At 42.7% G+C, this 18,250-nt stretch overlaps 1 protein-coding gene across 1 annotated transcript in view; it reads right to left on the bottom strand.

Annotated features, from left to right (window-relative positions):
* Positions 1-18,250, bottom strand: part of BRF1 (BRF1 general transcription factor IIIB subunit) — a 171,133-nt gene that overhangs the window by 101,894 nt on the left and 50,989 nt on the right. The window contains exon 4 of the mRNA XM_072337071.1: positions 4,667-4,698. Coding sequence (XP_072193172.1) covers positions 4,667-4,698 — 32 coding nt within the window. The remainder of the gene's footprint in view (positions 1-4,666; positions 4,699-18,250) is intronic.

The following is an 18,250-nucleotide window of genomic DNA, read 5'->3' as shown; positions in this document are numbered from 1 at the left end:
TTCTACAAGATGTTGTCCTTTACCAATCGTTTCTGCTCTCGTTACAACACATTCTGTATGAGCTAAAAGTGCCACTTGGAGAGGGAATGGCTTCCAATTATTCACTTAGATCTTTATAGAAAAACCCTCCTACTTATTATACTCTTTGCCCTTCACAGTATTTTTCGAAGACAGAGTCTTTTCATTTCACATCTGTCAGTCATCAGATGCTGATTTCAAAGGGACACTTCCATAGGGACTCTCATCCTTTCATTATTTCCTCTTGATTTCAGATCACGCCTGACATGTTCACAAATACCAATATACTTCCACTTCTACAGATAACAAATACCTCCATGCCAGTACCATGCGAATTCAGCTGTTCACCATCCTAAAACATTCCGGGACTTTAAACCTTCTTTGGGAAAGAGGGAATCCCCCATTCATACAGGTACCAGGTACATTAAATTCTGGACAGTAGCGATCAATAAAGTTGCAATCATAGTCAAGCAAAAATCTTCATTTATGTTTCTAAATTAATAAATCAATACCCTTTTACTACAAGCAATTTCCAAAAAGGCTTTTCATGACCGTGGCACAGCGTCGTGGAAAAACATTACAAATGGTGATGATGCAAAGTTCTTCTATCATTCAGAAAGATGAAGACCGGGCAGTTGGAACTCAATGAGAATTCACACTGTGAAACAACCATGGCTGCTTGCCTAAATAATTAAGCAAGCATGAAAAGCAAATGAGTTTTTAAGGAGAGTGTCTGTTGCTGGGGGAAGAGGCACCTGTGGTTATTTGATTCATTATTAACATTTTTAGTATAGTAATGCCTGAAGGTCCCAACCAGGTTGTTTAAATTAACTCAATCAACATAGCAATTTGCAAAGGGGCAATAAAGGCAATGCAGTCAACATGTTAATATCTTTACAGGAACAAAGGGTATTAAAAACTGAAGCCAGTACATACTGTCTAAAAACTATATATATATATGTATGTATATATTCTTTCGCCCTTCTCCCATAATGTCTTATTTCTGGGGTCCGTATCAGAATTAGAACATCACATTTAACCTCAGAAGAGGAACAATCTAAGAAACTACAAACGTGTACAAAACTCAGCTTGTCAGAGTGCAGCTGAAAACACAAATCAAAATTAAGCAGCTTCTTTTATGCTACATTTTAAAGCTCTTCCTTCATTCTAGGGACCCCATAGAGAGAGCCTACTTTTCACTAATCACATCCACTGTCATTCTAGCATTCTCCCTCCAACACCACAGCTGTACAATAAATTAGAATCACACCATCTATGCAACAAAGTAAGGGAGTAATTTGTGACAAGCACAGAAAAAAAAAATCAGCAAAGCCCAGTACTGCCTTAAAAATAAAATAAATAGTAATGATAATAAAAAGAAATACATCTACCAGCTTCCCAAAATAACTCACAATAATAATCCTTCTGGACAACAGACTATTGTTACTTGACTGCACAGACTGAAGAGGGTAAGAGTTATGTTTTGAAGTGGAAGACAGACCAAAGGACCAGATAAACAAGTAGCACGCACTGGTTTTCTCTTCTTATACATCCTCTTCCCTCATCATAAATCATGGCATAGGCTCTGGTTGGAAGGGATCTCAGGACACCTCCAATCCAACCTCTGTTCAAAGCAGGGTCAGTGCCAGATCTGAACAGGTGGCCCTGGGTCTGGAAAACCTCCAAAGATGGGACTTCAAAACTCCTCTGGGCAACCTGTTCCAATGTTCAAGCATCCTCACGCTGAAAAACCTTTTCTTGATATCAAGGCAGAATGTCTCATTTTCATTTATTATGCCAGTTGCTGTTAATCCTCCTGCCGTGCACTGCTCTAAAGGGCCTGATTCTAACATCACTTCAGGCAGCATTAGTCTTATTTAACAGCAGGACACACCATACGGCACACTAAAATGATACTTGACAAGGCTGAAACTGGAGATCAAAGCAGTGCCAGCATCTCTTCCTGAAGTCTTTTACGACTAAGTTGCAAAGACCACGACACTGGAGATTACAAAAGGCTAAAAAAGAAACTAAAAAAAGAGTCTCCTAGGATTGGAAAGGCAGCATTGAAACATGAGCCAAATAGTTCTCCAGGTGAATGGAACAAATGCTCTGAAACAGATGAGCAAACCCAAACTGTTCAAAAGTTGGGCCAAGGCTAGACAAGCTTCTCAGCTCTCCTCGACAAGCAAGTCCTGTCACTTCCATTGGAATAACAAAAAAGCAAACAAAGGGCCTGATTATAGACCGCTCTGAAGGCTGTATTTGCAAGTAAAATGCAATATCTGAAAATACAAACAAGTACTTTCCCTGTCGGAGACTGGTGACTGATCATCCATCCAATGCAATCAACATGCAGCATGCCTTCCTGCTCTGCACAGGGCGCATGTAGAGCTGCTCTGCACATTTTCAGCTCATTTCAGCTAGTGCTTTTAAGTCTAAGTGTACCAGAGGCACGCTGAATCTGACACTTTCAACGGGAGGTTTCCAACACATAGAACGTATTTCATCTAGAGATAAAATAGAAAGCAAAATACAAAAAGCTGGCCTTTCCAATGAAAAAAGGGGGGCATTTTATTTCATTCTGACAGCAATTTTGAAGTTCCTGAAGTTGTTATGAAACAGAATAGTTCTCCAGTGGAATAAGCCAAGCTCCCCCATCTCAGTCATCAGTACAGGAGAAAATCTGATAGGGCTTTTTAAACAGCCTCTCACTTTCAGCTACCCAACTTGCGTATGTTGGGAGCTACCGGCTACCAGTTGTGAGGTCTCAGCTCTCTCAGCAGATACTGAAGGTCACAGATGCAGAATAGCATAGCAAATATTGTGCCCAGCTGCAAGGTGGTAAAAGAAAGCAGTGGGTATTTCTTTTCCACAGGTTCTCATGTACTCTTTTTGCAGGTAGATTCACTTTTTGTTTTGCTATTAGATAAAGCAGTACACAAAAGACAGTTGTGCTTCCTCCCATCACCACTCACACACACCAAAATCTATTTCAAGGCGTTCCACACTTGCTCAGTAGTAGTGTGCAGGTCACCCCAAACCAGTTAAACATTATGAAAAGACAGCAATATCACTTCTGCTAACAGCCTTCCTTTTGCTCTAATGATGATCAAATCCTAACTTCACAACAGCAGAACTGTCCTTGAAGGATAAGTCACTTCAAGGCAACAGTACCATCCAATAAACCAACTGCTTTTCGCTTTCGTACCATCTGCAAGCAAAGACTGATCTAAAGCATCACGCAGGGAAGTTTTCTGTCTGGGCAATAAATGTTTCGCCACTAATTTTAGAGGGAAACAAAGCATCGAGAAATAAGAATCACCTACAGAGCTTCTTTTGTAGGTAATTTTAAGCATGCATATAATGATGACTTAAAATAGAAAATGGGAGGTGGTTGGTTTCTATTTGTTTTGCTTTTTTTGGTGCCGTTTAATAAAACAAACTGGGATTGACAGGAGAAAATATGGAGGAAGTCTAAAAAGCTCATTTCTGTTTTTTCCAGCACGGCTTTCTGGCTAACTACAGTTAACAATGACATTTAAGATTCCTGTTAGCTCAGATTCATCTTTAAGAAACCAGAATTGGGAGGCTATCAGAAATTGTCACGTAGTTTAATACGTAAATAAAGTTCGTGACAGTGACACACTGCATTTTCTTCTTCCCAGGGCTGACTATTTCCATACCACTGATCTATTTCCATCTCTCCCGTCTCTTCAGTTACCCCCCTTTAACCTTTTGGGATCATATGTGCCCCATCTCGACAGCTTTTAAGGCTGGAATGTACAGAGAGAAAAACCAAATCGTTCAGTCTTTGTCCTTGCCAACAGGACATCTTTCCTCCTTCAGATTCAATTCCTCCTCTTCGCATTTGGTAGATATTCTCCATATTACTGCAATCATTCTATTTCATAGCAACCACCATGTAAAATCACTTGCGCTTAATAGGAAACAAACCCCCCAATCTACATATGCAATATTTGCTTATAAGCAATCAAAATAATTCAATAAGAGCTTGCAAAAAAGGGGGGAAAAAAAATTAAATCCATTAGTAATTTTAAGAATTAAAGATTCATTTGATTATTGTAATTCCAGCAGATTGCTTTAAGCAATAAATAGTCTTCAGAGGGATGCCATTTACCAAGACAGCTGGGAGGACAAAAATAGATGTAACTAACCTACTCACATTGTATGTAAAACAGTTTGAACGTGGAGAATGCGAGTAAGGCAGCGTAGGTCAGCAGAGCTTTCTATTTCCACACAAAGAGCAAACACATATTCTGTTCAAAATACAGCTCATAAAACACATCCCTGGCACACACTAATCCATTTACACTGTATTACCTACAAAGAGTTTTGTCTTCTACTGTTGTTAGTTAAAAATGTGTAACTACTGACCTTGTGCCATTGCAATAACGCGGAAGAAAGCACCATACTAACTCCTGACATGTTGTTTGCAATGTTAAAAGCAAAAGAAATTTGATACTTAATTTCATGGAGCAATTTCTGAGTTACAAACCCAGTGATTCCCCAATTCAGAAACCTTAGGGAGAAATTAAAGCGTCCCAAACAGCCCCCACTGACAGCACTTTGCTTGAACGTAACCTTTATCAAGAGAATTTTCCCACAAAAAAAATAGGTACAATACCTGAAGAAGATCACTGAGGTCCAGTAACATGTCTGTGAAGAAGTCAAGGAATATAAAGACTTGTTGAATGTGACTGTTCCTAAATTTCATTAGAAAGACAAAAAACAAAGGAAAAAGCCCAAGTTAAACTGCAGCAGAGAGCAAATACAGGTGAGTTATTGGGATGCAACACTTCTGCTCAAATCAAAGCCAGCACCCAGCTAACAGTTCTGCACCACAGCAATTCCTGCCAAGCACTTGCTGCTGCAGCACGAAGATGCTGATGTAAAGTGGTGGCCTGAAAGAAAAAGACAACACCTCATGCAATTTACAACTACTCACCATATCTTGCAGCCTAGGGAGAGAACAGTAACAACAAATCACATTAACATTGTAAAGAGATAAGAAAAGTGTGAAAGTATTTTTAGGAAGGTAAAGCATTAATCCATTTCCTATGCTAGCTTACAAGTCCAGGACCTTCTGATGTGGTTCAACACAGCCCACTGCAAGGTCTTGCACTTGGGTCACAGCAACCCCCACTAGCAATACAAAATGGGGGATGGCAAGCTGAACAAGAGCCAGCACGATGTGTCCTCACAGCCCAGAAAGCCTGGGCTGCACCAGAAGAAGGTCACCAGGTCAGAGAGGTGATCCTGCACCTCTGCTCTGCACTGCTGAGACCTCATTTGGACAACTGTGTCCAGATGCGGAATCCTCAGCACGTGAATATGTGGGACACAGAGGAGGAGGGCCACTTTCAAATTCATCATCACCCAGAACTCAACTATGCGATCAGGTCACCAGCTCCTTATGGGCACACGCCTGGGACTGACAATAGTTCAAAGGAGATAAAACTACCTTAAGTTTCCATCAGATTTTACTGAAAGTAAGCGTGTTTTTAAACACACTGTCTTCAGACCTAATAAAGAAAGCCAAACAAACATTAAGCTTAAAGTGCAAAGGTGGCCCTCACACCGAGACCGAAGTACTGCTCACATGCTCCAGCTATCAGCCAACCAGGGCTGCCTCACCTGTTATAAAGTAGTTCTGGATTTACCATTAAAAGCAGCATCAAAGTGAAAGTGAGGAGGGAAGCAGGCAAAGAAAACACGTAGGCAGAAATTTTGTATGGAGCAATGCATTAGGAAATTCAGTATTAAGAAGCACTGGAACATCAGTATAGTCTGGTACACCACAGTAACGCAAGCACGTGATGCTTTTAGGGTATATCATTGTATAAGTTTCTCTTAAATATTATCAGCAGTGGAAGAAGAATAATTTAGATAATGTAATCACTTTATACATAAACATTTGTTCACTAAGGATTTTTATCCTTGAGCATCTCCGTCCTTAGTTTGCATTTGCAATTACATGAATTTAGCTCTCCAAATTCACTACAAAATCCAATACATTATGTTAAGAATATTTGGTGACAGTGAATTTTAGCATTAAAAGAAAAATCACAGCATAGTTGGATATTTAAAACCCTCAGTCTGAAAAAATCCCAGACCTATTATAGAAAAATATTATGTAAGGCATTAAGGTAATCATAGAATCATAGAATTACTCAGGTTGGAAAAGACCTTGAAGATCATCAAGTCCAACCGCAGCCTAACCAGTAGCCTATCTCTTAAAAAACAACCACAAAACAATACCACAACAACAAACCTCTGCTAAATCATATCCCTGAGTACCACATCCAAGCGGCTCTTAAACACATCCAGGGATGGCGATTCAACCACCTCCTTGGGGAGCCCATTCCAGTACCTAACCACCCTTTCTGTAAAGAAGTTCTTTCTAATATCCAACCTAAACTTGCCCTGGCGCAACTTGAGGCCATTTCCCCTCGTCCTGTCACAAGTCAGTAGTGAGAATAGACCTGCCCCACTCTCACTGTAAGAACCTTTCAGGTACTGGAAGACAGCAATAAGGTCTCCCCTCAGCCTCCTCTTCCTCAGACTAAACAGCCCCAGCTTCCTTAGTCTCTCCTCATAGGGCTGATTCTCCAAGCCCTTAACAAGCCTCGTTGCCCTTCTCTGGACCTGCTCCAGTACCTCCATGTCCTTCTTGTGCTGAGGTGCCCAAAACTGGACACAGTACTCAAGGTGAGGCCTCACCAATGCTGAGTACAGGGGCAGGATGACATCCTTAGTCCTGCTCACCACACCATTCCTGATACAAGCCAGGATGCCATTGGCTTTCTTGGCCACCTGGGCACACTGCTGGCTCATATTCAGCTGACTGTCCATCAGCACACCAAGGTCCCTTTCCGTCTGGGAGCTTTCCAGCCACACCTCCCCAAGCCTGTAGGATTGCCTGGGGTTGTTATGACCAAAATGCAGGACCCGACACTTGGCCCTGTTGAAACTCATTCCATTAACCTTGGCCCATCGATCAAGTCTATCCAGGTCTCTCTGTAGTGCCCTTCTCCCCTCAGGCAGATCAACACTCCCTCCCAGCTTAGTGTCGTCTGCGAACTTACTGAGGGTGCACTCAATCCCCTCATCCAAATCATCAATGAAGATGTTAAACAGAAGCGGCCCAAGCACCGAGCCCTGGGGGACGCCACTTGTGACCGGCCGCCAACTGGATTCCACTCCATTGACCACAACTCTCTGGGCCCGGCCATCCAACCAGTTCTTCACCCAGCGGAGCGTGCACCCATCCAAACCACGGGCAGCCAGCTTCTCTACCAGAATGTTATGGGGGACAGTGTCAAAGGCCTTACTGAAGTCCAGGTAGACCACGTCGACAGCCTTTCCCTCATCTACTAAGCGGGTCACCTTGTCATAGAATGAAATCAGGTTAGTCAGGCAGGATCTACCATTCATAAACCCATGCTGACTAGGCCCGATCCCATGGCTGACCTTTAGTTCGTCCATGATGATACCTGAGATTATCCTTTCCATAACCTTCCCAGGCACCGAGGTGAGACTGATGGGCCTGTAGCTGCCAGGATCATCTTTCCGGCCCTTTTTGAAGATAGGCGTCACATTTGCCAGTCTCCAATCCACCGGGACATCCCCAGTCAGCCAAGACTGCTGAAAAATTATGGACAGTGGTTTGGCGACCACATCCGCCAACTCCCTCAGAACTCTAGGGTGCAACCCATCCGGCCCCATGGACTTATAAACATTCAGCTTTCTAAGTAGATCCAGAACCATCTCATCACGGATCACGCAAGGCTCTTTTGGTTCCCCCTTCCCGTCTACCAGTGTAGGGGGCTGCGTTCCCAGGGAGTTACAAGCATAACTATTGAAGACCGAGGCAAAGAAGGTATTAAGTACCTCAGCCTTGTCCCGATCCTCAGTGACCAAGTTGCCCTCAGAATCCAACAAGGGATGGGGATTTTCCTTAGCCTTCCTCTTGGTATTGATGTGTTTATAAAAACATTTACTATTCTCCTTAACCTTAGAAGCCAAGCTCAGTTCTAGCTGCGCCTTGGCCTTCCTAATTTTCTCCCTGCACAGCCTCACTACAAACCTGTAATCCTCATAAGTAGCTCCCCCATTCTTCCAGAGACCGTAAACTCTCTTTTTGTTCTTTAGATCAAGCCAAAGGTCTCTGGTCAGCCAGCCCGGCCTCCTCACCCGTCGGCTCATCTTTCGCGATTTTGGGACAGTCAGTTCCTGCGCCTTTAGGACAATTTCCTTAAAGTATTCCCAACCTTCCTGGGCTCCCACACTCTCCAAAGATACTCCCCAGGGGGCCCTCTCAACCATAGTCCTGAGGAGGTTGAAGTCCGCCCTCCGGAAGTCCAAGGTGGCAGTTCTGCTGACTCCCCTCCGCGGTTCGACAAGGATCGAGAAATCTAGCATTTCATGATCACTTTGTCCCAGACGGCCTCCAACCTTTACATCCCTCACCAGACCATCTCTGTTAACAAACAGCAGGTCCAGAGTTTTGTTTCCCCTCGTCGGCTCCTTCACCAACTGTGTCAGGAAGTTATCTCCCACACACTCTAGGAACCTCCGAGACTGTTCCCTGTCTGCTGTATTGTAATCCCAGCAGATGTCTGGGAAGTTGAAATCCCCCACCAGAATGAGGGGGAGTGACCTTGAGACCTCCCCCAATTGCCTATAAAGCATCTCATCCACCTCATCATCCTGGGTAGGTGGCCTGTAGCAAACTCCCACAATAACATCGGTATTGTTGGCCTTGGTTTTTATTCTGATCCATAAGCTTTCAACCCTGTCATCATCATTATTGATTTCCACGCATTCACAATCTTTTTTAACATAGAGAGCTACACCACCACCTTTCCTACCTAGCCTATTTTTTTTAAAAAGTTGGTAGCCCTCAATCACTGCACTCCATGTGTGGGAGTCATTCCACCATGTTTCAGTGACGGCAACTATATCAAAATTTTCTGAACAAACAATGGCCTCCAGCTCCTCTTGTTTATTACCCATGCTGCGTGCATTAGCATAAAGGCACCTGAGCTTGGCCTCCTTGCGATCAGCAGCAGCCCTAATAGCCTTGTGACTACTATTAGGCGTTTCCACAGCCACCAGCTTAACACCAGCCCTCGTGTTTTTCCTACAAGGAGGCAAGTCATCCTCCTCCTTCACCAAGGGCCAAGACCTTAGGGGTTTAGAAGCATACCCCTCTCCTGCAAGCACAGGGACATTGCATGCAGTTTCCATTTTGGTGACCCCAGCTACTGCCCCACCCCCCTTCATAACTAGTTTAAAGCCCTCTGGATGAACCTACCCAATTCTCTCCTTAAGATCCCTTTTGACCGGTGGAACCCAAGGTCAAAAAACCCAAACCCCTGCCGGGCACACCAAGCTCGGAGCCAGGTATTGATCTGTTCTGTAATATTTAACACAGTAAGAAAACTGCTCACACAAACAGTCTGTAAAGAAACAATATAGCTCAGAAATTTACACAGAATAAAACTGCATCAAATGTGACTTTCTGGCCAAAATAGTGAGGAAGTGGAAAACTAAAAGAGTTCAGTAATGAAACTGCCAAGAAACCACAGCTCTTGTCAGCTCCTCAAACAGAACTAAAAAGAAATCACAACAGCAATTTTATGCTTGAGGAATATTCTAGCTCTAAAAACATTCCTAGTGCATTATGGACTTGAGGTGTCCAGTTACCATTTGCCCATCACTGAGATACCTAAAGATACTGAGATGCTTCCACCACTGAAAGAACTAAAATTATCACCCGTGCTTGACAGATTTGGTCACAATTCAGGGATATAGAAAAATAAATAAATAAGCAAAAGAAGCAGCTGATGGGTTCTTGAAACGCCGAAGCAAGCAGTCGCATGGCCCTAGAAGCTGCCTACTGCCACTTGAGACAGAATCACTGCCAGAGGGTAATGCGCATCTTAGGTGAGCCAGAAAGCTACTTTCCTAACAGAAGTATTTCAGCTGGAGTTGTGAAATCTGTACAATAATTTATTCTTCACCATCATCAAACTGCAACTGGTGGAAAAGAGCCCAACCTGATACTGCAAAGTGCAAGAAAAATAAACCTAACTTCTGAGTAAGGAGAAACATAGAAGGTGCACACAGTTATAGGGGCAGAAGATTAGAGCTAAGAAGTTGGGAAATTCACATGCAGGGTTCAAGCAATGATTCAGAGCCACACACGCTATAGATGCTTTCACATACAGTTGCTTTGCTCCACAGAGAAGTTACTTCAAGTGTCCACCGAAATGGTAAGCAAAGGTCGCAGTAAAAATGTGGCATTTCTGGATTTCATTTAATGTAGCCTCCAGCAATCTCTCTCAATGATTAGATGTGTAGCAAAGCAAAAGTAAAGGGGAAATTTGAGTCATGCAGTAGCAACGGGTTGGCCTTCACTGTGAATATTGTGAGCACAATTATCAGCAGGAAGTAGATGTAAAAGCAGGCAGTTGTTTTGAAACTCCTTTTCAGAGCTGGAACAGTTCAGGAGAACATACAACAACAGCTGAAAACTGCAGATAATACTTAATATGTGCTCAACATTTATACAACCCTAAGATAAATGTTTTCTTTGAAGCACAAAGAACACAACGATAATTTTACATACAGAGACGGCTAACACATGGAAAAGTTCTCCAAGAGATAGAAGGCTACTGATATTGTAGATAGACACATGCAAAACAACAGCATCTAAACACAAGGGCTCTTGGGTTATAAACGTACCCAATTTCAAAAGAAAGAAGGAAACTTCAACAGTTTCAGCTGCTTTTTTTGTGTGTGTGTGTGTGCTTATTTTTTAGCTGGCTTCACCAAGGTATGCAGCCAATCGGCCACCTCCGGCAGCTTCCAAACTGAATGAGATGAGTCTAAAGGCTTAACTTCAAAAGATTTAATTCAAGGGAATCCTTTGACCAATGTGATGCAAGAGGTCAGGCTGAGCGGTCAGAGCACTCCCCTTCTGCCTTTATAATCTGGTAATCTGTGGATAATGTGAGGGCACAATGAATCACTGCAATAATGATCTCATTCTCAGTACCAAGGGAAACAAAAGTTCGTGATGAAATGAATACTACCGGAAACCTAAAACCCAAAATACCAAAACAAGCGTGCATTTGTCTTTTAGACAGGCCTACATTTTATATATTCCAGCAATTCTAAAGTACTTATACGGATAAAAATCCCCTTAGGTTTCAGGTATCGTTAATTAGGAAGCAAAAATTCCACTTGGCCAAGTTTATACAGAGATGCAGGAATACTTGTAGGAGATCGAGTTGCTGCCTCTCCTAAAACATCTCGGTTTTAATGTGTGACAGAACCTACAACAATCAGGAAAGCCTCAACCAAACAATTTCATGGGTTTTTACTGAGCCCACTTGAGTGTGCCAAAGTGCAACACGCAGTGTCATAGCTGGAAGATACAGGTATACACCAAGCAGCACAGAGAGGATGGGGAGACTGGTTTGGGCTGGTGAGATCCTTTTGTTTGTTTGCTTGGGTTTTTCTGGGGGAATATATTCATTTTATTTTTGAAGTATTCTCAAGTTACCCTTCACGTTTGTATTTACTGCTTACAAGCTTACTACACAATCAGGGATACCACAGAAAGATTAATGCCAGGGAATCTTGACCACAAACCACTCAGCAGAACTGTGATGTCTGCGAGAGCTGTGCAGTCCAATAGTGAAGCCTGACTCTTTCCAGCTGAAGCTGAAACACTTCCTGCTTCTAACAAAAACTCCTAACATCCCATAGGTACATAAGATAGTTAAACCTGAATTCCTTCTATGCACTCAGTGAGTCAGCTGGCTGCAAAGAAAATAAAGCAAAGCTTAATAAGAAGGATAACTGACAAGCCAACAGCAAGCATTCTGAATATAAGCACGTGTTTTTCTCAAACTTTAAATGAAACTTAATGCTTGCAATTTCAATGTTATGTTTTGCATGAGCTCCGTAAGAGATGAGAGCTTCCCAGAAGCACCTACGGTAACAAACACGTGGAGATAAGATAAAAGGGCTGGAGGACAACAGAGAAGAGTGGTACCAGGGTGAAAAATTAGTGACTGCGTTTGCCTGGCCCTGAACCCATTTCTCCATCTTTCTATCCTATATCCTCGCCCATCTGTATTTTCATACTGCAAGTGATTGCTGATTGTGACTTATCACAACAAAATCTCTCCTGCTTTACAAACTTCCACTGTTTTAATTAGCAATTAATTAAAACTGACTGACAGCGCTAATTGTTTGCTAAAAACATTTCTCTTCCCAACTACGCTGAACTAACAGGATTAGAAAATAATAACCCAAACCAATTCTTTTGTAGAAAACTCATTTCTCATAACTCTCACCAAGATTTGCCTTGAGGCTGAAACCCAACGGAGGCAGTTTCTTAACTTTGCAAAGAACAAGTTTGCATAGCACTTGCATGCACATGTAAAGACAGCACTTAAATCAAACTGCAAAGTACAAAATCCATTTTCATAAAAAAAGCTAGTTTATGTGAAGACAAATGCATGAGAAAAACAGGCTGCGTGTTGGTCTGCGGTTTGGGTTTATGTGGGTTTTTTTTTGTTTGCTTTGTTCTTCTTTGCACATAACTGCGTGTCTGTATTGCATAAAACACAGTACTTTAAACTCCATAATTGTTAAGGACAGAAAGCATTGCTGGATCACTTCCCCAGATCGACCAGCACGTTATCACCATAGTTCCCTTTCAGAATGTGGCACACCTCTATATTCATAGTTATAACAAAGCCAGTGGTGGTAATCCAGCTCTGTACAGCCACCTAGATAGGCAGATCTTCTAAAGAGGACACAGACATTTTAGTCTGCATCCAGCAGACTGATTTTGCAACTTCAACTGCAAAGGTGACAAGAGCAGCCTTCTGGCTCACCCAGGGGCTCAGCTGGCCTCCGACACCAGCTGTCTGCCTCTCCTACTCTGCACCTGGCAACTAAGGGCAAAATCTAGGGCAAGAGAGCTGCAGAATTCGGTGCAAGATCAACAGGATGAACCCATTGCCTGAGAGCTACATTAAGCTTCTAACTCCCCGACACACGTATAACTCAGCTGTCGCAAAATTAATGCCGTTACTTTTATTCATAATTTTCTTCAGACTCATTGCCATTTACAGTAACATTTCCAAAAGCAAGCTAGGCGAGCTGAATATTCAGCCAGTGTTCAGCTCTTTTGAAAATGCTGCCCTTAGAGAATACAGTCTTCAAAGCGTTCAGGCCAGGCTGCAGCCAAAGAGTTACTGACTCCAAGTAAACAACCTGCTTTGTGTGATACTATGGAGTATTTACAAAGTCACATGTAAATTTACAGCCTAGTGCAGCACAGCCAAAAACGAAAAGCAGAACAAAATAAATACTGCTTGTCCAAAAATGCCTGCTGCCTCGTTTATTCGGGATGCTATGCAAGGAATACGTGAATGACGCCACCAAAAGATAACCTGGTTAGTGTGCTCTGGGAAAATTAAAGCATGGAAGGAAATGTAAATATTAAGTTTTTAGAGACCTGAGTTTATCTCCAACCTGGACGATGTGATCGTGTATAAACAACAGCTGGCTACATTCAGAAAACAAAACGTCTCCAAACAAGAAAGGAAGACCCTCTTCCCCTTGAAGAGTAAATTGAACAGCACTGGTGAGGCAAAACAAGAGAGGTTGCTAGGAGAAGCAAGTTTTAAGGAAGAACTTAAAAGAAGAGTGGAGCTGGCAGACAAGGATAGGAAAGAGGCACCAGGAAAGGAGCAAAGCTCAGGCTGCAAGAAAAAAAGGAAACTGTAAATAGTAGAAACGACTGCAGAAAACACTGTGTGCCTGAAAAAGGAGTTCAAACACATAAGTGAGGGTGAAGCCATACAGTCCAAAAACCTGCATAGCATGGCACAGTGACAGAGAGGGGATAAAAACATTGCTGGGAAGCACAGCAGTGAAGACTTAGATAGGAGTTCGGCTTTTTAGTTTTTTCTTTTCCCTTCATATGAAGCCTGCGGTGTTTATGATTCGTACCGGGACACTTCACAAAACGGAAGAGGTGAAGATTTGGAAGAATTACTCTCAGCTGACAATGGGGAATTCAACACAGCACATGTCAGCCAGGTTTGCAGCTGGGGAGAGCAGTGAACGAAACCAGGAGCAGAGAAAATCACACCCAGCCCGGTAGTGGCAAAGGAAAACCAGCAGAGCGGTGAGCTTCACACTCTGCTTCTCAGGATGTTCCAAATGGAAGCGTTTGGGAAGATCTGGGAAATGGAAGATGTTAAAGCTATGGTTCACATCCAGGCAATTTGCACCAGCGTGAACAAAGCATAATCTCAGCCTGGCTCAACGTGGCTCATTGCAGCCTATCACCACCGCTTTTCCTGGGCTGCTATCTGTGCAACGATGTGGCAAACCTGCCCAAGGAACCACCCGAAATAAATATTTTTCCTCCGTTTATTATTATTATTTATTTTTTGGCCTGTTTTCAATTGGATTAACTCCCCAGCTCACACGTAACTGCACAAACACCTGGGCTGATAGAAGGCAGGGGACAGACTGGGGGAGGAACAAGCAGGCAAGGGCAAAGCAAGATGATTTCTTTCTGAAGCCGTGCCAACTCACACTGGCTTAAAGCATTCACCTCAAACACAGCCTGAGACAATCTCTGTTGTCACCCATCCCACCTTCTCAAATTTCTCTTTAAAGTAACACTGTTTGCAGAGTCCTCCCGGGCTAGCTCCAAAACACAAAGACCTGCCTTATCTGAAAGAGAAACTTTAAAACAAATAAGGAGCAGGAGCCTGCAGAATAGCTGCTTAACAGTAAACCAGTCTGAGAAAACTGATAACACCTCCCCCTGTTTGAAGCACACACGTGATTCCTGTGCAAAAGTTCAACGCAGCATCGCTCTGGTTTACACCTGATCAGCCCCCAGATGTACCTTTAGCACTGCCCTGCTGTGTTAAACCAGAACCAACCCAAATTTCATACACACAGAATGGTTCACGTTTTCCGTGCTAGAAGCCAGGCGTTACACCTTTGCTTTCATGCCCATGCAGAGCCCAATGCACTGGCATTATCTCAGAACTCTGGTGGGATGGGAGAGTGGCAGCTGCTGCACAACTGCACTGGGGCACAGAGGAGTTTGCACAGACTCTCAAATGCTGCTGTCCTGCCAGTATCAATTAACGTGATTTCGTCATGCACACACGTTATCCAATCTCTTACATGTTAAACAGAGCCACTCAGCAGGAAATTCCTGACACCGGAGTCAACAAAAAACACACCACACAGCATTAAAAGAAATGAATGGTATCCTTGCCATTCTGAGGCTGCTGACTTCCTAATGGCCTTCAATGCAAAATCCAACAGTTGGCTGCATTATGCTTCCCATTTTAAAAGAGAGAATCACATCAATGTATGTCATGTAACACAAGGAAGAAATAAACTTCTCTTGCAAGCCCTTCTGCATCACGCACAGGTAGGAACATGCCTGTAGAAACCCTTTCATTACTCGATCTGGATACTCGCCACAGTGCGCCAAAGGGAGCTCCTGCATTCAGAACGCAGAGAAGCGTTGTCCATTTGTGCCAGCACTGAGCTCACTCTGCACTCCTCTGGTCATCCATGTCCTGAGCTCTGCTGGAAAACCACCACAGCCACAGGATGGGCTGAGCAACACTCAGAACATCTAAGTTAAAAAAGACCTGTAAGATCATCAGAAGCAACCATCATCGGGGCAGGGGCTCAGTGGAAAATTTCAGCCTTCTTCATTCTTCAACTTCCTGCTCCTCGGCATTATTAACTATTCACTATTAATTAAAAGCATGGAGTTTTTCTTCACATGCTATTTAATAGGTATTTGGTGAGGTTGCTACGTATGCCTTCCTGCTCCTTGCTCTTTGGAAAGAAGGAGAGCTTGTCTTCCACAAACACTACCTAACTGTTAATTACTTCTCAAAGCAAGTCTGATTACAGGCATTACTGTAACTCACAGTAACTTCCTCAATCACCTATCCATCTTTGTTACACATCTTAAACACAGCAGGCTTGGCAGTCAGCACAACATGCCCCTCTTCCACCAAATGAACTTCTCTAATCAGCCTGGTTCGACAAAAGGAACAGAAAACACGGAGCTGAACTGAAGCACTGCACCAATGGGTTGAGAAAACCTCAGCCCAAGCCTTCACTTTAAGAAAAGTCTGCATTAAACATGAAAACATAATTCCACACGGGAGTGTTTACTTCAGCAGAAACCTACATAAGTTGTACCTGCACAGATGCATACGCAGTTTACTGATCTAAGAAGTTCGACATACTTGCCATATTGTTCAGAAGGTATATCACCATATCTCCAGTTCCTGCAAGCCCAATTGCATAGGGCTCGAGAAAAAAAAAAAGAACCTTAATAGCTTTCCTAACTTAAAATTGTTATTTGATATTTTTGAAGTACCTTTCAGGGCTAGAGACAAGTGATGCATCGTGTGCTGAATAGATTCTGAACATGACGCATTCCCCTTCGAGGACACAAAATACCACATTTTATATTTAAAAGAAATGTATGCCTTGAAAAGTTGCCTCTAGAAAATTAAATCTGATTCCTTCTGCAAGCATAACACTGCAGATGGAGGGAGGAGCTCACACTGCAGGGAAGAAGGCAACACACCTGGGATTTTAAAGGTAGCTAACTTTTAGGAGACTTCAATTACAAGAATAAATCCTCACCATAATCCATTCAGCAGGGAAAACACACCTGATACGCTTTCTGTTTTATATACCTGAAAGAGTGGGAAATAAAAGTTTCTCCTTTGGAAGCAGTTTTCCCCAGGAAAAGGAAAGGCAGCCCAGAGGAACATTGGGCAGCAGATCAGGAACAGCACGTTTCTGTTCCCAGTTTTGTCACTGCCCTGCAAAAACATCTTTATCTCTCTGTATCACGTTATAATAAACAAACAAACACACCTCCCTTCTGTGGTAAAACGCTCCGAACTCTCCTGATTCTCTTCATAACACAATGATCATTTTGACTCTGCAGTTCCCGGCTCTCTGCAAAGGGCCAGATAAACCATCTGACAACTGCACTTTTGGTATAAACTCCCATGAGTTAACGTTATGGTCAATAACCATTTTTCAGACCATCTTGCTGCTCCTGACTAGCCCGAGCTATGGGTTGATCTAACTAGCAGGTCTGTGACTTACAAATCAACACAGTAATTTGCCCACCTGTCCCAAACATGCAAAAAGGGCTTAAGAGCTAAGTTACATTCCGAGTTCCTGATGATGGAAATAGATGCAATGTATATCAGATATTCCACCCCGCTTCAAGTATGCCAGTCCTAATTTCCACAGACCCGTTATCCTAAATGCATAGCTAAGAAGCTCCCATAATAAACTGAAGGAAGAAATGTAAAGTTAAGATTTAATTCAGCTTTGCACAAAAAAAAAGATAAAGCACGTGTCAATTGCTTGTTAATAGGTTACTCATCTTTATGAGGAGATCCTTGAGGAGCAAAAGGAAAGCACTTTACAGGGGTGGGGACAGCAGGGAGGAAGTGGCCAGAATACATACACAGATATTCTACCGAGAACTCAAACTTTCAGTAAGCAACCTGCTGCAGATCTCCACACGTCACAGGCACCGCAATCCTGTTAACACTACTGTCCAAATTTGCTTCATGTTAACAGGAACTCCCAAAGCATTTCAAAACGCTGTTGCATAGCAAACACGCTGGGGTTAATTTGCTTGCAAACAGCATTTCTCACATCCTTAGAAGTTAACCTTCATTAAATGGTTTTAATCAAGATAGAAAAAGAAGAATATTTCCTAGAAGCGCCATTTTAAACTTTTATCCCTCTATTCTCTTCTGAACGCTGCAGCAATGGAAAATACTTATCTCACGTCTCCCTTCCAGCACACAGAGACTGCTCTTTCATTATCAGTTTTTAAGAAGCTGTAAACTTATCTCAGCTGCTGGAATTCTTCACCAGGAATAAAAAAAAAAGCAACCGGCGATGATGTACATATCATCTGCCTCTGGGAAAAGAAAAACTGCCAGTGATATGCTGGGAAAGATCTCCTTAGACTCCTTTCACACAGACTCGCAGCATTTTTATTGTAACCACGCAGTGTAATTTCAAATAACATTCTACAGCAAGCTCCTGAAATACATCTCTGCTCCAAACAACAACTGAGAAT

The sequence above is a fragment of the Excalfactoria chinensis genome, chromosome 5 (genome assembly GCF_039878825.1).
Source record: "Excalfactoria chinensis isolate bCotChi1 chromosome 5, bCotChi1.hap2, whole genome shotgun sequence".
In the NCBI taxonomy this organism is placed as follows: domain Eukaryota; kingdom Metazoa; phylum Chordata; class Aves; order Galliformes; family Phasianidae; genus Excalfactoria; species Excalfactoria chinensis.
Note: the sequence above shows the minus strand (reverse complement) of the source record. Positions and strands in the feature narration are given on the sequence as shown.